The sequence below is a fragment of the Spodoptera frugiperda genome, chromosome 25, assembly GCF_023101765.2.
Source record: "Spodoptera frugiperda isolate SF20-4 chromosome 25, AGI-APGP_CSIRO_Sfru_2.0, whole genome shotgun sequence".
NCBI classification, from domain to species: domain Eukaryota; kingdom Metazoa; phylum Arthropoda; class Insecta; order Lepidoptera; family Noctuidae; genus Spodoptera; species Spodoptera frugiperda.
Genome location: NC_064236.1, coordinates 4,405,543 through 4,428,512, shown reverse-complemented (window position 1 = coordinate 4,428,512; position 22,970 = coordinate 4,405,543). Strand labels below are relative to the sequence as shown.

Sequence of the window (22,970 nt, the reverse complement as noted above, 5' to 3'; positions counted from 1 at the left end):
CAATACACCTTGAACATTAGTTTAAGTATACTAATCTGGTAATTTCATACAATCACGATGATTACAAAGTATTTTTCTCTGTTTATTCAGTTCGTCATAATGGTTATTGATTCGACGGATCGTAACCGACTGAACATCAGCCGTGATGAGCTGCACCAGATGCTGAAGCATGAGGAGCTTAGCAGAGCCTGTCTACTTGTGTATGCCAACAAACAGGTCAGTATAATTAAAATATAGCAGAACCCTTACCTAGAGAAAGAATGAGAGAAAGAAAGAAAGAGAGGGAGAGAGAAAGAGAGAGTGAGAGAGAAAGAGAGGGAGAGTGAGTGAGAGAGAAAGAGAGAAAGAGAGAGAGAGAGTGAGAGAGAAAGAGAGAGTGAGAGAGAGAGATAAGCGATTTCGTTTATTCCAGCTTATGTCACGGAGATAAACCACCACGGGAGATAATGCATTACAATATTAATATACCTAGTCAACACTTAGTATTTTATATGGACAATAAATCTCCTGATTATCCTGATGATATGGAATCTCCTCTTATGATCCTCTAGAACAATAAGACGACAAGATAGAGAGAGGTGTAGTGCAAGACGAAAGTTATACAAGTATATTTCAATACATTCTTCTATCACACATCTATTCTATCAAACACCTCGAAAGAAGACCAGACGCAGTTTAATAGTAAACTGAAACTTTATATTAAATGCTAAAGAAAAAGAATGAACATTTTCACACAGTCTGAGTCAGCCATGCAGTTTCTCAATGGCATCGTTAACCGGAATTAAACCTTCATACAAGTTAAGAGCAAGGTCGGCTTGTCAAGTTCCAAGGTTTTATACTTTTGTGAGATGATAGCGGTTTGTACAAAGGAAAATGTTACTGCAACTCTAATATGAAATGTGAAAGTTTGTTTGTTCGGATATTGGGATGTTTGTCCGTCTGGAATTACTGAACGGATTTTAATGAAATTTGGTGTAAGAACAGAGTATGAGCTATACTTTATTTATATGAACGGAACGCCGGCGAAGCCGTCAAAACTATTTGTTGACTATTTTCATATAGGTCATTGGAGAAATTAATTTTATCTAAATGTATCTAAAATTGTGTTACCAATAATATTATGTTCATATACAGGGTGTCCCTGAAATCGACGTCCAACGGGCACTAGATGATCAGCAAGGTTCCAACTGTTATCAGAAAAATATAAAAAAGTTCTAAGTCATACACTTTTTAAATTACAGTGACTTATGTGTTATCCTCAAAAAGTACACCCTGTGCCAGTCATTTGACTCTTGTTGCTACAAATATTAATTTTTTCGTCTGCAATCTTCCTTACATTATCCTAATTAGTGCTCCAGTAATATGGAATCATAAATTCTTAGCCAACTGCTTTAGATTGGAAAACATTGTTAGTTTTAGAGGAACCAAATACTCTGAATAAAATTTTCACCTTACTTTAAGTGACTGTACTGAATAAATTATGTATGGCGCTAGTAGTGGCAAATTTCACCAAAGTTGGCGCATTTAATAAGGATTATAAAATAGTATAGCACTTTGCACATTATTTCTTAAATTCGACACAAAAAAAGATTTTTCAACGAAACTCCGTTTCGATGAATTTATTTGAACTTACTAAAAATTCTTCTAGTGTACTCAAATCATACGTTATAACCTCGTATGCACTAGACAACACTTTGCACGCGATTTGTTATCATCATGTTGAAAATCAGCGAGGATCTCTTGTTAAACAACATTGTCTGTTGACCCGTGATTTCGCTTGCCGCATTCGTCGGCAATATTATCGCTAGACGAACTGGTGTTGTGCATCTCGAGCCATCGTACCCGGGCTACGCCATTTTAGCTGAGCACTGCCTATTTGCGCCGTGTTGCTTATTTATTTTTTAAATTATTTTTTGCTTTATCTGCAATTCCTTGTAACGGTGCAAATAACTCTTTCTCGACAAAGTAAAGAATATTTGATGCTACGTAACTTAATCGGAGGATTCACCCATTTCTTTTTTTTGATGGGGATATGACGAGTAATTGTGCGCAAGGTACACCACACCACTATCGCGTCGATATGCTGTATACATGAATCTGCCGCGTCCGTTCCTTTTGATTTTACTACACATTTGATAATGTGTTTGATGCACTATGAACATCATATTGCAATCATTCAATATTATTTAGTGAAACATGATACACAACATCAGTTCCTTATTTTAGACTTACTAGAGTAAGTCTAGTAATATTGCCGACGAAAGCTGCAAGCGAAATCATGAGTATACAGACAATGTTGTTTGACAAGATATCCTCGCTGATTTTCAACATGATGATAACAAATCGCGTGCAAAGTGTTGTCTAGTGCATACGAGGTTGTAACGTATGATTTGAGCACACTAGAAGATTTTTTAGTAAGTTCAAATAAATTCATCGAAACGGAGTTTCGTTGAAAAATCTTTTTTTGTGTCGAATTTAAGAAATAATGTGCAAAGTGCTATACCATTTTATAATCCTTATTAAATGCGCCAACTTTGGTGAAATTTGCCACTACTAGCGCCATACATAATTTATTCAGTACAGTCACTTAAAGTAAAGTGAAAATTTTATTCAGAGTATTTGGTTCCTCTAAAACTAACAATGTTTTCCAATCTAAAGCAGTTGGCTAAGAATTTATGATTCCATATTACTGGAGCACTATTCAGGATAATGTAAGGAAGATTGCAGACGAAAAAAATTAATATTTGTAGCAACAAGAGTCAAATGACTGGCACAGGGTGTACTTTTTCGTGGATAACACATAAGTCACTGTAATTTAAAAACTGTAGGACTTAGAATTTTTTTATATTTTTCTGATAACAGTTGGAACCTTGCTGATCATCTAGTGCCCGTTGGACGTCGATTTCAGGGACACCCTGTATGTACCTATTTAATACTGTGTAAGATATTGGCTTAAAAGGCTTTACAATTGCTAAATTTTCTCATCACATGATTAACTTTGCATTTTACATTATATTAATTGTAGACCGATTAACCGACTAGATTTAATCGTGTTACGCCGTATACCATACATGAACCATAGAAGCCAATTGATTAAACGATGCATAAAACCATACACTAATATTAAATAAGGTAAAGAGATTATCGCTACTGCACAGTAACGATGGCTCTAATTTCGCCCGATAATAACACAGTTATTTATATTATAACCTTCAAATCGGTATGCGGAATGTGAAAGTGCAGTTACTGCGTACATACACAATGATATACAGACACTTTTTGCCACCACCTTACCTTATATAATTAATATCACAACTCTATTGAAATATTGCGTGCTAAAACTAAGTTTTAAGGTTACACCAAGGTCAATCACTAATATTACAACTAAATATTTGATGTATGACAATATGTATTTGTGTTCATTATATTTATTTGGAGATTAAAAATCTGCGGTCAAGTGCTATAATCAGTATAATATTATGACGCATTTAAATATGCAGTGATGCTTTTTAAATGACATCAGGTATGTCTAATAGATACTTAATTTATGGTCTCTATTCAAAATTAGCAGTAATAATACATATCGGCGACAATAATGTTGCCTTCTCAACATATAATTAAAAATCACGCTGTAAATGTGTAATTTGTTATATTCTTTAGTAAAAATCAACCATATAGCGTACCATATTTCATACAAGTAGCACCTGTGTCAACCGCAATACGTCATCATTATTTATAACCAAAATATACATTGCTCGTTCTATATCCTTGAACGCTTGTTTATTCTCTGAGATAAACACCAGCAAAGGCAACAGCTCATCAAGTTAACCGAATACTCATTTAATATAATTTCAACTCTACCATTGTATAATAAAGTCCAAATTATTTTAGTGAGAGACAGTTTCGTATACCTTAATGCGCTAGGCTCTACAAGGTGGGCAGGCTCGTTGAAAGAAGCAAGCGACGTGATATGTGAAAGTATACTTCGTTGATTTTATAAACTGCGTGACATTTTCGAAGGAAGGAAACGCGATATTTTTAAAGAGTATCGTATGTTGCCTTATGTCGAGGCTTTGGATTTCTTTTTTGTAGACAGATTAAGGAGATATTAATGTTTCGATCGTTAGTTCGATGCTTTTTGTGCTAGGTTTTGGTCAGTCTTTTGTTTTTGTACTCCGATTTGGTACCAATATTACTGATACACCCCAATGTCATAGAACAGGATAAAGGATATTTCAAAAGAGGATATTTGGATTAGGGAAAAATCAAGCAAATCCTTGTTTAGACGTACGAATTCGCTCGCAATTCCTTTGGTATAAAAATGATGCCAAATAAATTAATAACAAGGTCACCAAGTTGTATAATACTCGCGAGTCTTTTGAGGGCCCTTAAAAGATGAAAAAACATTATGTTAATGCCTTTTAATATGCCACGGGAAAAGTCGTACAGCGGTGACTAAATAATGTGAGATAAAAGACAGATGCAAGATTGATGAATACATTTATGAGTCAGTGAGTGATAGGCTTCTTGGTATTCTTCAATATTACATAAGAATTATTTCGAGTTCTTTTGAATATCAGACCTTTACCCGTTTTAAGCTATTATTGTATCTCTTTAGTATTGAGGATATATCTCTTAGATCTCTTAGATCGCGCCTAATAGCAATTAGATGACAAATGCACAACATAACACACGTGTTAAAATCCTGTAACTATATGTCTGATACAAAAATGGTTGTTTCGATTTTGTGAAATTTGTGTTCTAAACACTTCCAAAACATAAACCATGTCGTGGGTAAAATCATAACTGTTTAAAACCAAATAGGTTTCATTCGAATTGAGTTTATCGAAACTAAGATCTACACAGCACAGTGAAGTCCAACCTACCGCATACTAACAAGACTGTATGTATGAATTTACCGCATACTTAGTAAACCAGCGGATTGTTATATCATAATAAGTAGTAAGTAAGTAGAATTACGTAAATCTCATTTGTAATTCTTAAGACATGACGGACTCAAACAGGTGAGCTGGTGACGCATGCTGTACTATGGTGACACCACGATTGTATCCGCAAAAAACTTAACCCGTTGACCTGCATACTACATTTTGGACGTAATGAATAAAAACTGGCATTTTAACCTTTAAGGTTCGGCTTGTGATCTTGGGTGATCTGTCTGCAGAAACTATGGTACTTTCTTGCGTTTTAAACTTCACAGTTTTATTTAAGAAAGTTAATTTGCATTCTGGAGAAAGGTCTGCTATCTGTAACTAAGTCATGTTACTAAACATCAATTCTCTCCTATCTATTCAATATTAATACGTAAAATTATAAAAAATAGTATTGTATTCCATATTTGATATGGCAAAGAGAACTCGCGAAAAGTTAGCGTTACATTTAATCTTTTATTTTGTCAAATCATTTCATTACTTAATGCCTAATATTTGATACGTTACTACGTACAGTACAGACAGACAGACCGTGTGATATTTGTTTATGATGTGACAGGGAAGTCAGTCATCACGCTAAATGGACCCCACTCGAGAGGTCGTAGCTTCATAGGGGACCTAAATTACCTAACCTGTTGCTATTAATGCAGTTTTCAATGTGGGAAAATAAATACTTTTAATTTCAATACTCGTATTAGATTATAGTATTATAATCTATATTATACTTATATAATTATACTCTAATATTTGATTTGCTTGACTGCCTCATTCTCAAAGGGTTCTTATAACCAATTAACCTTGTAGCATTTTGAGGCTCGATCCAAGGCCTGAAGAAAGAAAGAATTGGAATGTTTCGGTGTCATTTAAACATGCAGATCTGCCAATCCCTTCGGGGATAAAAGTCGTAAGTTTGTCTGCGTATGTATGTCACAAACGTGCCTATCCTACTAATGTTGAAAAGGTAAAAGTTTGTATGTTCGCGTGTGTTTGTTGCTTAATCGCGCAGACGTATGGAACATGGAACATGTGTCTGACTTATGTTTCTATGTTGATGCAGTAGTGACGAAAAATCATTTACTTATATCGTGTTCTTCAGCTTTTGTTAATTTTTTTAACGTATCACCTGATGGTAAGCAATCGCCACCGCGCATGGACACTTGAAACACCAGAGGCGTTACACTTGTAACGCCTCTGGCGTTGCCGGCTTTTGGGGGTTAGGAATTTAATGGTTGTTGTTCGGGAATCGGGGATTTAGAAGTTTCCAATTTCATACTTGTTTTTCTGTCATAAATTCATTGATTGTTTTATGAAAATACCATGTTATAAATGTAACTACTACTTGATTCATTAATATGCTCGCAAAAGTGTTTATGAATAAGAAAACTTCACTTCAATCCCCCGGTATTCGAATCTATATGTATATATAATCTAGTCTAATACGAATTATCTTTTAAATTCCAGGACGTGAAAGGCTCGATGACGGCGGCCGAGATATCCGAACAGTTGGACCTGACGTCCATAAAGCAGCACCCCTGGCACATACAGGCGTGTTGCGCGCTCACTGGAGAAGGGTACGCATCATTACTTACATCAATATCTTTCATACATCGCACTCCAGTTGACCGTGGTCAATTTAAAAGGGTGAGGCCACAATACTGCGCTGAGACGTCGCACAGCAATAAAGTAAACATTGCGATTCATTACATTCGACGCGACATAAGATGATACATCCACACGTTTTTTCACTATACACATGGTGTTTGCGCCCAGTTTGTAAGATACTCGCAAAATATTCGCGAGCTGCTCGCAAACGCGTAGGAATTGCATTAGGCGCGTTCTATAGATGTGGAAGCACCATGACGAAAAGTCGCTTAGGGTCAGACTATACCAGTGCAAAATCGAACCGCATCGAAACGTAGATCCAATTAATAAAAACAAATACTACCCTATCTACAGCGCGTGAATATGTGCGAATGCGTGCATTTTTTATTTAAATCTCTGGAATAATGCGTGCTTTATAAAGTGACAAGTATAATCTGACCTATACTTTTACTTTAGTACCACTTATCCATTCTGCAATGCGACAACACATTCGAACTACGATGTGTTGTGCGTTAACGCAGATGTTTGCGGTGTATCGTCGCAATGCTGTATTGTGGCTTCGCTATTATTCTCCCAATAAACTTCAAATATCGCACCCTAGTTGGCGGTGGTCAGCCTGAACCACTCCTAGTCTATTTGCGTTGTGAGTCACTGACACTAAACGATTCAACTGATTGCTAGGTCACTGTCACTGGCAATCGTATTGAAGCTATTTTCTTGAGTGGATTGTAGTGTAGGGACCGGTAGCAATTTATTGTTCACTTATATTGGCGACGACGGATCTGTGTAGGGAAAATGGTGCTATGTGTCGTCACATGGCTTTAGCTTAAATATAGGTTTAACATACTATTGGATATTGTTCGGTTTTTTTAAACATCTCAGTAATCACACTCAGTTAGCACGGAAAAGCTATATTTGTGAGGAGACTGGAATAACGCCATATTATATGAATCCCATAATCAGGGATCGTTATGTGTAGATTGTGTATCATTCAAAAGTATATTCTTGAGTAGACTCCCGATAATAATTAGTGCTAAATCTATTCATTGCAGAGTTCATTTTCGGTAGTAAAATAAAATTTTAAACTACGGAACGTTTTGTTGTACGTGTTAAGGCATTGGCGGATTGTGAATACATCGTATGTAGCTAAATATCCGTTAAACAGCAATATGCTAATAACAGGTATTGATGTTAACTTTTGATAAATTGAATTTACTTAATTAGCGAGTAGTTTAAGCTGCGGCCTGCGTAATACCGATTATAAGCAAAGGAAATAATTTGGCAAACCGGTTGTAGAGAGTACGAATGCCTTATGCACCTTATACCCGGGCAATAAAGTTAAGGATCTATTAAAAATTAGCTCCTAAATTGCGGTAATCAGATATTTATAGTATCAAGTCAGTTCAAACGTTGATGGAAATAAATAAAAACCCGTGTCCTAGATTTTACTTAGCGATTGAGCAACCATTTCGCGTACCTACATCTGTGTAGCTTTAATTTTATGGTAATTGACAACACGTCTATAAGGAAAACTGTTAGTAAAACTGCACGATAGACTGACGTTATATCTGGACCTAAATACATATACTTTAAATGGTAGGTGAATGTTGAAAGTCAAAATATTCCAAATACCGGGCAAGTCGGACTCGCGCACAAAGCGTTCCGTTCCATTCTCTATAAAAATCGCAAAAATATCACGTTCTTTGTATGGAACCGTAAATATTTATTTTATTTTGTTCTTCAAATTTTAAATGCTTAGCTAATGCTTTTAAAAACAAAATACAGCTAGGTGACAAACGGACGAACTGATATACTGACGGTAAAATCAGTAAGGCAGTATTAGTTTCCCATTTTACAGCTAGGCAACGGTAACCCAAAAAGAATATTAATATTTCTTGTCCAATGAGGATATTTTTGATACGTACATAACAGAAATTTTAGGTATTTATGTTCATCCTGATGTAAGTAATAAATCGGTTTGTATTTAAATACAAAACGTTAAGCTTATTAGTTTTAATACCGAGCGGAGTAAGTAAATTGTCGTTACTAAGGCCTTGCTCTTCACGACACATCATTTGACACATGCATGTATTCGTCAAATGACTGTAGGCAGATTTACCGCTTCGTGGGCAGTTTTCAACCATGATGCAAGCATTTGTCATTTGTAGGTCGCCTGTTGTCGTTAACAAATGAATGCAAACATTTGTTAAATAAAAATGGACAGTAGGCCTTATTTTCTTATATCTTAACCACCTTTTTATGACATAGTTAACTGTTTAGTTAGATCTGTGGCTTCCATGTATTATTATAATATCAATGGTGAGACATATTAAATTAACTAAAAATCAGACAACTAAAAGATGTAGTCTGTGTCACGTCTTCGCGTCTGCGCTCATGGCCAAGTCTTTCTGTGACTCGAAACTAATAGAGCTTTTTCTCCAAATAGTTACGTGAGTAAACCGTGATTTTGGCTTTAATATATTTGTTCCAAACTACTACTTCTACTACTAATTTATCTAATCAATAACCTTTTTACGATAGCTACAAATCCATATAAATGAAATGTTTAAAGGTAAAAATAGACATTTATACGCTTTGACGACCTCTTTAAAATGATAGGAAACATCTGGAATTCATAACACATAGTATATAATATACATAAACTCTTGGAGATAATTTTAAACTAAAATGAATAGGCAAAATAAAAAATTCACACCGTTTTTCGAATATGACACAGACGAGAGAGTATGATACTTATTAAAGAAAATGTATACGGATAAGAAATACAGTTCGTTTTTCTATTAAGTAAGCATACTGCTGTATAGTGTATGTTCTTAATATTATAAAACCGAGTCTTGTTAGCTATAAACTAACGAAAACGCTACTTTTTCACCCTATCGTATCTATCTGCCGAACTACGAGTAGAAAAGGCTAGAAATAATGTAGGTGCGTGAAGCAATAAATGCGGTCCTATTCTTATCTCTACTAAGCGACCGCTCTCCGAAGATATCATGTCGCCTTCGGAGAATCAAGATATTTTTATTTCACTATTTAAATCTGTAGTAAATTGCCTTCATACTTTACTTATCATAAATGTGTTATCAAATATTATCAATGTAATACATAGCTATACATGTAATGCGTATTTATGTAAATATCACATTTGTCTTATTTGCTTTATCTTCTAAATTGTTTGCCTTTTTATATTTTTTTTATGCTTTTTCGTTTTATCCTGAAATGTTTGTTGTTTTTGTGCAAAACGTAGAACTGCGACACTGAACGCTTTTCGGCCGCATACATGAGTTTGTTTAAAGGTATTTTTGACTTTAAAAAATGATATTGGTTAGTAACAATTTGTTTACCCAATACTGGCAGTATTGGGTGAGTGAATTCTCACTATTTGAGGGATGATAAAACTAATTTTAGCCCTCCTTGTTACAAAGCACGTTTGTCAAAAATACCTATTACAACACTATATTATGATACTTTTTTCTCTTCTTGACACAGATATTCAGCAAATCTCAATACTTAATTACACTTTGCTCACCTACATCTTGTTTTCATTTCAAATGTGAGTGCACACGTCTTGTATAAACACTCAAATATAGTGCCTTTGTGCTGTCTTACAGTTTTAAAAGTAAATCGGTTTTATCTTCCATTTTTTATATTAATCTTTTAGATTATTTAGTATTATCAGTATTACTGTTAAATTAAAAATAAGAGTTATCGTTTTATGTATATAAAATAGAGATTTGTCGAATATTATATTGTGATGAGAAGTGTACGCTTTGCCCTAGAACCCCAATATTTTGTGAGTTAAATGAATGTTTGAAGAGAAAACAAATGTAGCTGTGATACGCGAATCACATTTAAGTAAGTATTATTTTGAATATTTTTATTTTGTCCTTTTTTTGTATTGTTTTTTTTATGTTTATTTTATGATGTAGTGCTTCTATAATTATTTGTTAGTCATGTATATGATGTCACTGTATTAGACGTGTGTTGGTATGTTCTACAAATTGAGGTTGATATTTCCAGGTTCGTAACGAGTGCTGCTGCATAAATCCTGGCAGTCTCAAGACGAAGGGGAGTTCGGTGGGAGTATTTTTCAAGATATTAGTGTGTAGATGTAGATTTTAGTATTTTTGAGGTATCCGTCATCATTTTTTATACTATAGTAGTGTGATATATAATCATATAAGTATTATTAAAATGGATTAATAATTGAGTATTCCGTATAATGAAACTCTACATAAGTTACACTGTAGTTATACTTTATGTAAAAAAGTAAAACTGCATCCACTAAGTTTCTTAAGACATTGTTGATGCTAGTGCAAGTCTAACAGCCGCACTCAGGGTCATTTAACCTCTCGTATATAAGTATATAAGACACAATAAAAAAAAACACTGTGTCCCGTCGATCTGGTTTCATGGTTAATGTTTATACCAAGGGTTACTTAACCCACCCTTTAGTAATTGTTTTGGAAACAAAACCGTTGCTAAATAATAGTACCGATACGACTTTTGAAAGGCCGGTAACGCACCTGTGACTCATTTGGTGTTGCGGGTGTCCACGGGCGGCGCTGATCGCTTACCATCAGGTGACTCGTTTGCTCGTTTGCCAAATATCCATAAAAAAAAATTTAAGTAATCATTAAATGTCTCTGAGTACGGCAGGACGTAAGGTATAATAAGATGTAGGATTTGTTTAACAAACACACTGCCAAACGTTGCGCTTTATTGTAATTAGTATTCAGAAGCTATATTAGTTGCAAAGCAGGAATTAGAAGAGATAGCATAAGGTCGATGTGTGTGTAAAATGAAATAATATTGTATTTTACTCACATACATCCCATATTCGTTTTAATTGGGGTACACTAACATATACTATTGATATCCTAATTGAAAGATTTAGTTGAAATAAATATTTAGTACTGCTGATATTACTAGATGTTCGTACTTTGTAAGTTTGAAATGTTCTAGTTAATCTACAGCTACTTAATTATGACTATAGTATTTATTGTAGCCAAAATTTGACTGCGTGAAGTCTAGATAAGTACTAGTCTTTGATAAGGGCTGTAAAAGGGAATGCACAGTGGTGGCTCCAGGGGCGGACTGGTTTAAGCCCCCCCCCCCTTATGGCTACTGATGTTGGACATCGGGGTGATTTTAATGGGGTAAAACTCACATACTTTCTAGTCTTTATCCTCAAAAGCTATCGATAAAAATAATAACTGTTGTTGCTTTTAGACTTTAAAGTTAGTACTAGAGATGACTTAACTAGTAGTTCTAATTAGGTACTATTCATAGTGTATTTAATTAACATATCCCCTTTTTGTACGTTAGAAACAAATAAGAATTCAATCTATCAATCTAGGTATATAACTGCTGATATCGCCAGTCGAAATCGTGTTCTTAGTTTGTAAGTTTTAAAACTATTGTATAAGCGTTATATTCGTAAGTTATATCAATGTATTCGATATAAGGTACGCGTCCACAGGCCCGTATCGCACGCACCGCATGCAACGGATTTTAGTTTGTCTTGTATAGGAACTTATACAACTGCGTCCACTGATGCGCTTCGTGCGGACCGCATCATCAGCAATGCCAACATGTAATGCGTACTGATGACGTAATACGAAATGCGTACGATGCGTGCGATGCGGGCCTCTGGACGTTAACCTATAAAAATATTAATTTCTTTTTTGGATTAGCATCCATTTTTTGTTATTGATTTGTGACGAGTTTCTATCTGAAACTTACGTCTATGTGGATGAAGTCCATCAATCGTATATTATATTAGATTATACTGCTGATATCGCCAGTCGAAATCGTGTTCTTAGATCTTAAGTATTTAGAGTTTTAGGGTTCGACAAAAGACTGAAGAATAGAATTCACAACGGTACAGTCATCTAAACGACTATGTTTAAGATCTTTGATTGAAAAAGGAGCAATGACTTATTATTATTAATATGTCGGTTTGGGAGGCTGTACGTTTGTTCTATTCAGAACATTTATATTTAGTTTAAATCTTTTTGTGTTCGCGTGTAATGAACACCGACTATTGAGGTTCAATAGTGTTTCGAAAACATTGCAAACATCTCTAAAGGTGCTTCTAAACGGGCAATATATAATAACATAAGTAGTACACCATACAACATTACTGTAACAAATTCAATGATATTTCAGTTATTAGGTAACAAAATGTCAAGAAATTAAATCAAATATCAATGTCAATAATCTAAAATTAAATTTATTAGAAGAATATGCCCAAACCATTTAACCAAATATGTTTATTATGACCATACCAATATAGCTGCGCAATAATACGATTCCATTTGGTAAAAGTACTCATGACGTTGTATTTGAAGTTACTACAGGCCCAAAAATCTAGTAATTTTAAGTATCAAAACTCCTAAATGAAAAAGGTTTAGTCGCCAATAACGCAACCACATATTGCAGAAATATATTATCAGTTTAGAAACACCTTATAATTGCTGATATCACCAGTAGAGAAAGCGTGTTCTTAGTTTAAGTACTAGGTATAAGATATTAGGCTAAGAAAGAGTTTACTGTGCTGTGGGCCAAAAGACGTTAAAGCGTTAGTCGACCGAGAGAATGAACAATTGGAGTGACACTAAAATAATGTGTCAAATTCTACTTCTATGTCATCTATTTAGTTTTTTATTCTTCAGTCTGTTATCGCTAATGTCCTGACTACATGTATCATTTTACCCAATAACTAGTCTATACAAACCAGTTTGCGCAGTTAAGCACGTAATAGGAACATACTAAATCTCAGTCTTTTTATATAGGTAGTCATCGATGCACACGCCAGCAAGCTTGCTCTTGAAATTAATCTCTAATGTTAATTTCAAACATATCTAATAAAATCTCAATAGTTATACAATATCAAAACAATACAACTCAATCTTGACTGTCAAAATAACGTATAAAGGACTGATTGTAAAGCCAAATTCAATACCATTTAGTTATTACCATATGCAATACGGATGCAATGTGGCGCTAGTGTTGCAACTCAAGAGTATGAAATGTTACAATGTCAATGTTGATCATATGGAATTGGATTAAAGAGTAAGCGCCCGGGACATGAATAGGTAACAAAATGTCAAGGAATTAAATCATATATCCAAACAACAAAATCATATATTAGAAGAATATATCCAAACCATTTAACTTACGGCGCATTCCAATAACCTACCTATCGGTAGATTTGCCTACCAGAGGTAGAATTTTGACACATTTTGTATGGAGCTTATGTCAAAATACTATCTCTAGTAAGCAAATCTACCGATAGGTAGGTTATTGGAATGCGCCGTTAATATGTTTAGTATGACCATGTACCGATATAGCTGCACAATTAGACTCGATTTCAATGTGCATGTAGCTGGGCTATTAAATGCCATTTGATCCACAGCACAGGTATGAAATAGACATGTACGGGTTATGTCTATTTCATATTATATTAATTTTTAACATCACCTTATTTTGATCAGCGTTTATGCCATTTGTCTAGGGGGTGTGTCAAGATATTTCTAATCTGTTTTTATTCATTCAATGATTGTAAGATCAGCTACAGCACTATATGTTTTAGTGTTGTGTGTGTCACAAATCACACCATCCGATATCCACTGTTCTATTGCCATAAGGAACAATTAATTTGTGATCTGCAAATTGTTGTTACATGTTTGTAAACGTACCTACATACGACGCGAGCGAATAGTAATAAAGGCTCTTAATTGTTGTTTTGAAACAGATTGAAGTATTTTGATCTATTATAGACTTAACATTTGGCATGAGCACTGAGCAGGTATTGTGAAGACTATCTATCTCTATTTTAAGTAATCAGTGCTGTAAGCTAAATGGTGACTAAGTAATAGTCGATACAGAGAGTAGTGGCTCACAGAAAACCGGCGTGAAACAACGCATGCGTCGTATCTTCGCCGTGCGACTGAGTTTACTGGAAGCCTAATTCTCCCCCTTAGACCACTTATACCTAGTCTCTTCGCTGACTAACGCTCAAGTACCATTTGGCTTAAAGCGCAGTTTGCTTAAAAACTATAGGATTAAGCTAAAGTACATTAGATGCGAATTGAAATGTTTGCCTCTACACGAATTATGTTCGTGTAGAAGCCAGCACTTTGATTTTTGTCTTGATCACGGGGCAGTAAAGTTGAATCTATCAAAGACTACTTTTCATCAAGAAAGTAGTCTTAAATCAATATTATTGCATTTGATTATTCGCGTTTGTTTTAAAGTTCAATATTTAATTTTAATCTCGACTTTACGTATACTAATAGTATAGTGAAAATTTAATAGTTTCGGTTATTTGTCTGCATCCAATTGTCTCAGGTAAAATTATATGGATTTATTATAAATGATATTTATTTCTGCTAGTACATAGGTTACAAAATAACTCTTTAACACGTCAATCTTTGAAATAACTAGATGAGGCCGATAGATCTTTCAAATTGTACATTGTGTCTGGATAATAATTTAAAACAAAAGCGAATAATTCAAGTGAAAGTAGGTTTAAGTAATTTTAGCTTAAGATATTACTATTAAGAGAAATTATCACTTTGTATTAGTGTCAATAGAATAAGGAAATAATGTATGTGTATAGAGAACAACTGTATAAACAATAGACACCTGAAAGATTCAAGTTATATTCATAAATGAAATCAAAATATATTGATTACTGCTGATATCACCAGTGGAATGCGTGTTCGTAGTTTGTACTAGGGCAGTTGAAAAGTCTTCAGCCTAAGATTTTAAAGTAATTATCCTATATACATACTTTTGTCTTTCATCGCACTACTATCGGCCTGGTTCAGTAAATAACCTATCTATCTGCAGGATTACGTATATCTGATTGAATTTCGACTATAAACTCCATACAAAATGCGTCAAATCTCAGGTTATTGCGACTGGCCGATAGTAATTGAACTGCATTATCATCATCAGTCTATTTTCTTCCACCGAAGGACATAGATCTCTCTAATAGGATACCACTGAGCACAATCTTCAGCACTTCTCATCCATCCACTGTCAGCCACGCTGTGGATATCGTCACTCCACCTAGTTGGAGGGCCTTACACTATGTTGGCCTAGACGCGATCCTCAATTGAATTGAACTTAAATATCACTGTATCTAAGTCGTCTTTTTAATATCTTAGGCTCAAAACTTTTCAATTACCCTAGTAAATGTAGGATATAAAAATAAATTATATATTTCATCAACCATTACATACATAATTTAAGAAATTTTATATAAGACTATATAGTCGACAATATTGTCGAGTAAGTCTTACTGCCGTATTCTGAGATATTTGATGATTACTTAAACTATTCCTTAGTAAAGATTTTGTTCCGATAACTATTGCTAAGGACTGTAAGTAATTATTAAATGACTCTGAGTACGGCGGTAAGTAGGAATATGTGGATTTGTACACGCTTACACGGTTATACCTTATGAAATTATGATTTTTTGACCTTGATAAATGGTAGTTTTTCTGTTTTTTGTTCTTAATTTCTAACTACGTACTAGGTGTAAGGCATATAATGTAACAGTATAGAATTAGTGAAACCGCTTAGTAAATAGTTTCATTACATATTATATCATCATTGTAATACCTTTCATATAAAATATGTATTTGCAAGTGTCGACAAGTAGATATGTACTTATAGAAATGTCCCTAGGCACATATTTAATAGTGATCTTCCCTATGTGATTTTTATAATAATCTTGAGTACATTGTACCGATATGATACGGCATAGTCTTGTATTGCTGAAATGATATTAATATTTTGTAGTAGGCTGCATAATAGCACTTTTAACGCAGATATTTTCCTGTTTATAGACTTGAGGAAAAATTTATGTGATATGAAAACTAACATAACAAAAAAATGGTATCAGAGAGGCATCTTGGCGTTGCATAAGTGACCAGACGTTTAACTATTGTTAATAGTGACGTGCCAACACCGTACCGTGGGTTCGGTTTTTAACGATTTTAAAAAATCAATATCTAGCCCTAATTATCCTGTAGGTGCTTTTTAAAACGTAATAGTATTTAGGTAAAGAAAAACTAGTGAAACGATGTTTTTAATTGTAATAATGAGTATTCTAGGATTCGTAATTATTTTAATCGCTGATGTTAAGAGGGGGGTGTTTTAGATACAAGAGTATTCACTTATTGTACCAAATACTTTTAAACCAAAAAGCGAGGGAAAACGCGCAGTAAATTGCTAGTCATGAATGTAAGCTGGAATTATTATTTAAAAACATTTATCTGTGTTATTGTATTTATTTACTGCTATGCTTGAGACATTTATTAATGATTACTCAAACTATTCCTTAGTAACGATTTTGTCCCGAAAATAATTGCTAAGGACCTGTATTTAGTAATTATTTCACTTAACCCTGGTTAAGTAACCAATAAATGACTCTAAGTATAGCGTGGAAGTCAATAGTTTGTAAGTTCTAAGCCATGGTTTGTTGTATTTCTATAAAAAATCTCTTTTGTCGTTTATTACTGTGTTGGATTGAGATTTTATTATATTATGTAACTGCTGATATAACCGTATGTACGTATTAACTGTTTCCATGTATTAAATTAAAATATAAATAAGGCAAGTATTCAAAGCTTTCAACGTATTCATGTATTTTCATCAATAACCTATTGTATCTTTTGTATGACTTATGCATTATATAAAAAATATGTGTCGATATAAATAACTTACTGTCATATTGAAGTAAATTAGTTATTTTATGTAGATTTATAATAAATACTCAAGCATTTATATCATTCAGTATATTCTAATAAAAACTGAATTCTTGATATGTACTATACTTACTGCCGCGTCGTTTGGTGTTCTAGACGCACTAGGTAATAAAATGTTTGTGTACGGCTATTTTATTCATTCGATACTCATCTTAAACTATAATACTTATTCCAATTATATTCATTTTAAACATTTTTAACGCACTATCGTAAACTGTAGTAGATTGTATTTTAGATTTCAGTTTTCTGGAAAAATATCTAGCAATGTAGCATTTTGTAATTTTAATAAACACTTCTTTCTAATACAAATTATGGCATTTTAATTACCTGCACCCATACCTCCACTGAATTATCCTATAAATCTAATCTAACTGAAATAAAATTACAAAACCGCATTCGCGCTCATTCATGAATACCAACCTAATAAATATTCATGAGACTTGAGTTTTTCCGCCTCGCGCCGCTTGCATACGTCATGAAGTGTTGTGCAAGTGCAACAGATGGCAGTAGCTGTACCTCCCAGCCATAAATCAAAGTTGTCAGTAAAGTTTTGCCGATGCCCGTAACTTAGTTCGCGATGTATCGAAGTATTATTTTAAAGTTTGACTTTTTACTGAGCTATTGTTGGGTGCTTATATCATACTTATTGGTCATTATACACCTAAAAATGAACTTCTATAGCAAAAAATATTAGTTATGTCTTTATTTGAAGATTTAAATTTACACGATAACTTTACGAGTCGAAGTTCGATGAAAATGTACGAGATAGTTGTTTTTGAGTTCTATTTATTACTTTATGATATTTTTATAACTTTTTCATGGGTCTAGTTTTATTCTGCAGTGAAATAAAGTTTGTTTTCAATTCAATATCGAGACTATTTGGAAGTTGATCTCAAGAGAATTCCTAGATACTTTATTTGTGATTGCGAATGTTTTAATGACTTATTGTGTTTTTCTTTACAGATTACACTTAGGCCTAGAATGGATTGCGAGTCGAATAAAGAAGAAATGACAAGACAGTGTATCTGCGACTAGTAATTTTATAAATAGGCATATAAGAACTCTTGTTAAAGTTACATAATTATATTATATTTCCTAATTAACTGTTTGCATTATAATTGTCAAAATAATTAATTCTAATGAGATACCTATCTGGATTACTGTCCGTTGTTTTGAGTGAATGGGGTATATTATAATATAATAATAAAACAAGTTCGTATACTTTATTTATTTTATTTCATCTACTACAAGTTTTCAGACAAAATTGTACACACAATTTTAAGTTTCTAGGGTTATGTCTATGATTAAATTACGTCAAGTACAACCAAATTATACAACGATTATTACAGGTCTACTAATTCAGAAACAGATGCATAAACCAAACAAGATCTGCTTACCATTAGTGTTGATTAACATCATTATTTTCAACTATTTAAAATCTAAATTTCTTTGACTAAATATTATCGATGGTAATGATTTCAAGTTATAACCTTATCACAATAATAAATATTTACTGTAGAAAAATGTTGATATCGGTACATATTATTAAAAATTATAATATTAGCTATGAGATTTCAAAAACAACTTGCTTCGAAGTTACAACAAGCCATAAACAATAAAAAATATGTCGATTTAATTGTACTAATTCTAACTTAGAAGTGGCCATTTCATAATATAAAAATTAAACTTATTTTATATAAATAATTATACACTTTTAAATCAATTATATACAAAACATATTAACAAAATGGAAATAGCGCGATTAAATTAACCGATTACGAGAACAAGCTTATGTAATAAAACTAAAGAAAATTAATGTTTGGTCCTTCAAATGCAATTATAAGATAAGCCTTATTAAAAAATTCTACACAGATCTTTAATTTTTCGAATGAATTCCATTTACTATTATTTTACTTATTTGTTCTTTGAGAACTGCATAATGTTTATTAATAAGGCGTTATAATAACTAAGGCGAGGGTGATACCAGGCGTCCGATATATTCATACATATTATGTAGACACACCCTCCCTTTCAAGTAATATGCCTAGCATACGCATTAAAAATATAACTAACTACATTAAATTTAACTCAAATATCACTTTCAAACTTAAAAAAATACTTAAATGATTTCAAAAAATAAGAAACACAACCTAATATCATATGTCACATACTTCGCGTCTAAATTGTAAACATTATTGTATTGTAATTAAAGAAATAGACAAGACGACCGCTCTCGCCGTGAAACAAAATAATTTAATCAATCGAAAATAATCGGTAACTAAAATATTATAAATACATTCAGCTATGTCATGCCCACTATCACAGTACATATTATGTAAGTATTTATTTATTATGAAACCCCTCCGCCCAAACAGTGCTAGCGTGTAGCGTGACAATAACATTGAAGAAAACGTGTCGTAGATTAAAATAGAAGAAAACAATTTATACAAAAGTGAATGAGAAAAGTTTAATAAGTAATAGGAGATTCAAATAGACTATAATTAATTGAACTAGTATAATTAATCATTTGTAATAGAATCAATAGATGAACAGGTATAACATTTGGTCCTGAGGTAGATTTATCTAGTTAGTCGAAATTTCTGTTAAACATAAACAGCCATAGGGATCGACAATAAATTATTATATCATTTAATAATTAATAACATCAGGTTATACGGCGCAAATTACAATGACTTAGTGAGTGCATAACATGAATCGAAAATCATTCTAATACCATTATACTATTACGCGGCCCGTTAGTACGAGGCTCTACTAAAGTACCATCAAAATTGTATCTTCCTACTTATTCCACTTACATAGCCGAGGTGTGAGGCTGTAAGTTCACGATAAAGTTTGTAAATATTATAAAATTACAAATGTGTTACACCTATTACTACTAGCAGTCTTTAAAACCTGATCTTGTAAGTTTTTACCTCCATAGCGTTCAGGTGGATGTCACTCAGACCTGTGAGAGGTCGGAGTGACTTCAGGCCGGTCAGGCTGACTGCAGTGATGTTCTGAATGTTCAGACCATTGAACCTGGTTTTGGACGAAAACTTGGGAGACTTGGCGACTGGCTTCTCTCCGACAGCGCAGCTGTATCCTGGTCGGTGCAGTACCATGTAGCTTTCGTTGCTGGGGAAGAGTTCGAGCACGTCGTCGGTGATGGTGCGCAGGGTGACCAGGTGGATGCCGGGCGGGAAGCTCTGCAGGAACGACTGGTACGGCTTCACCTCGATCTCGCCAACCTCGCTAGTGTCCACCAGGTACACGTTCACCGGGTAATTGAACATCCTGCTCAGGTAGTCCGCAGTCTGCGACGGTACTTGGTAAGGGCTTTCCTTCTGGCCGGGGCCAAAACGACGTTCATTAACAAATTTGAAACCTGGTTCACTAGTGTCTCTCTTGGCTCGCGTCACGCCTGGCATGGATTCAATTAAAATCCAGTTCTGGAAAGTCGTCGGTTTGTTATCGACTACTCCTTCACCGATTCCTCTGAAGTCATCATAAAGAGTTCGACGATCGAGCATGACTTCTAAGCGTCCTGGTTCGTATGCAGCAGCGCCTTGAGCGTGGTTCGTCAGCAGAGTGAGCCGGGTCTCCTCGTCTTGCAGCCACGCCATGGTAGTGATCGGGTAGTAATTAGCTTCTATTCCTAGTTTATTCACTTTGACCCTCTTTTGGTACTGGAATCCGTTCTGATCGGTGTAAAATTCGGGAATGTCACCGTTTTGTATATCAGTCTGTAATCTCATAAATAACTCAGTCTCTCTGTTCTTAGGTGGCGCCTCGAAATCTACATCGGTCTCTAATAGAATAGCACGCGACAGTACCGGGTCCGGCACGTTGTATATCCTAATAGTGTGCACCAAGAAGGGCAAGTACATGGTCGTGATTTCCGTAGAAATAGGTCCGGACACTATGATTATGTTATCATCTTGCATGTTGTTCTGATTAGTGTAGGGATGCAGAACATTCTTCTCAGGTGAGTCGTAATCAGGCATGAAGAGGTAAGCACCAGAATGTCTTTGGGCACTTTGATATGCGCCGAATTGTACGTCAACGACAGTTCTCTTCCGGATGTCCTTTCTATAGACTTGTCTCAGAAAGCCGGTGTTCCTATTAACGAGAAGTTTTAGCACTGCATTTTCTAATTGTATGTCACCAGGCATCATTTTCTTGATTTGGAACACATTGGATTTCTGGTATTGTTCGCAGTTGTTGCAGAAAATGACGCAGTGGTGGGAAGTGTTGGTGTGCTCCTGCAGCTTGTACGAGATGGAGGTGAGGGGCGGGATGGTGGCCACGAACATTATGTCGAACGTGGTGTCGCTCACGATACTCTTGCCGTTGTCTTGGATTGTGATGCTGGGCATTATCTGATACAAGACGTGCTTCCTCTTGTGTGTATCGTACACCCGGATGTTGGACGTGTTGGATCTAACCGTGACCACTTCAGTTCGAGTCTCAGCCAACGGATTAAAAAGTATAACTTTCTTCTTGTCAATGAAGGACACTTGCAGCTTCTTGGGCGGTTTTCCGTAAGTTTCCCACTCAACCTCGCTTTGTATAATGCTCTGCGAGTGCAACGACTGGTCAGGCAACATGATGGTGGTGAGCGCGGCCTCCTGCAGGCGGATGCAGTGATACAGACTAGTGAACAGTTTGGTTCCGTAATCTTGCATCACACTGGACTTTGATGTTCCAGTAATCGCATCGTGATGTTGAAACAGGCCCAAGTTCCGTCGAGCATAGATAAGCTGCTCGTAAGATTTTTCTAACTTTTTCTCAGAAGCTCCGAACTCTCCTTGCCGACCCATCTGTCTGATGTAGTTCGATACAAGGGTGAATAAAATCTCTGCCGATCGTAGTTGATGTTCAAATTGACGGGCGAGGATTTTTTGGTAGGGTCGAGTGGTGTAGTAGCCTGACCAGTACGCTGGTTTACCTTCGCTGAAAATATCGGAGTAAACGAAGAAATCTCCCTTTAAGCTGGGTATATTTTGATGTCTTTCTTTCATGGCGTTAAAGTAATCGAGAGGAGTTCCGAACTGTACGTCAGCGTTGAAGATTTCCTTGTGAGCATTGATGTAGTTAAACATTTTCATATAATTGACGTATTGGGCATCAAACTCGACGCTGTACTCGTATCTGAAGTCGTCTCCGAGCGGCACCAGCACCACGTTGTGTGGAGTCAGGGACCCGATACGGTCGTACTCCTCTATCAAAGTCTTTGCCTTGCTGTGCAAGTTGTGTTCCGTGATGTCTTCGTGCTTAGCTGTGTATTCAGAATATTCGCCGGGAATCTTCCTGAAGTCGAAACTGAGACAAATTGAAGGGTGCGGGCCACACGTGCTTTTTATTGAATAAATATCAAACGGCTGATTGTGCACTATCATGGACGGCTTCGTAGTAGCCCAACTCGCCAGCCAGTAAAACTCCTCAATCTGTCGCTCCGCCAGCCACTGTTTCCACGCATAATGGATTCTCTGTATAATGGTTCCCTCAAGGCCGCTCTGGTCTAGCAGGTAAGGCACAGTGGCCCCGTGGCCGAAGGGGTCAATAGACCATCCTGTCTTCGGGATGACGCCGAGATTAGTTTTCACCCAGTGATGTC

General features: G+C 35.1%; 2 protein-coding genes and 1 long non-coding RNA gene across 4 annotated transcripts in view; 2 read left to right on the top strand and 1 right to left on the bottom strand.

The window, feature by feature from the left end:
- The window catches only part of LOC118267037 (ADP-ribosylation factor-like protein 5A), a 23,990-nt gene extending 5,416 nt beyond the window's left edge, over positions 1-18,574 (top strand). For both annotated transcript variants that reach the window (XM_035580785.2, XM_050704404.1), the window contains 3 exons: positions 91-216; positions 6,411-6,520; positions 18,317-18,574. In XM_035580785.2, the coding sequence (XP_035436678.1) occupies positions 91-216; positions 6,411-6,520; positions 18,317-18,365 (285 nt within the window). In that variant the 3' untranslated portion in view covers positions 18,366-18,574. The remainder of the gene's footprint in view (positions 1-90; positions 217-6,410; positions 6,521-18,316) is intronic.
- On the top strand, positions 6,527-17,155 carry LOC118267046 (uncharacterized). The gene is made up of 2 exons (XR_004782915.2): positions 6,527-10,424; positions 10,590-17,155. It is a non-coding gene; the product is annotated as an uncharacterized LOC118267046 (long non-coding RNA).
- Positions 18,571-22,970, bottom strand: part of LOC118267030 (alpha-mannosidase 2-like) — an 81,113-nt gene continuing 76,713 nt past the window's right edge. The window contains exon 8 of the mRNA XM_035580771.2: positions 18,571-22,970. Coding sequence (XP_035436664.2) covers positions 20,260-22,970 — 2,711 coding nt within the window. The 3' untranslated portion in view covers positions 18,571-20,259.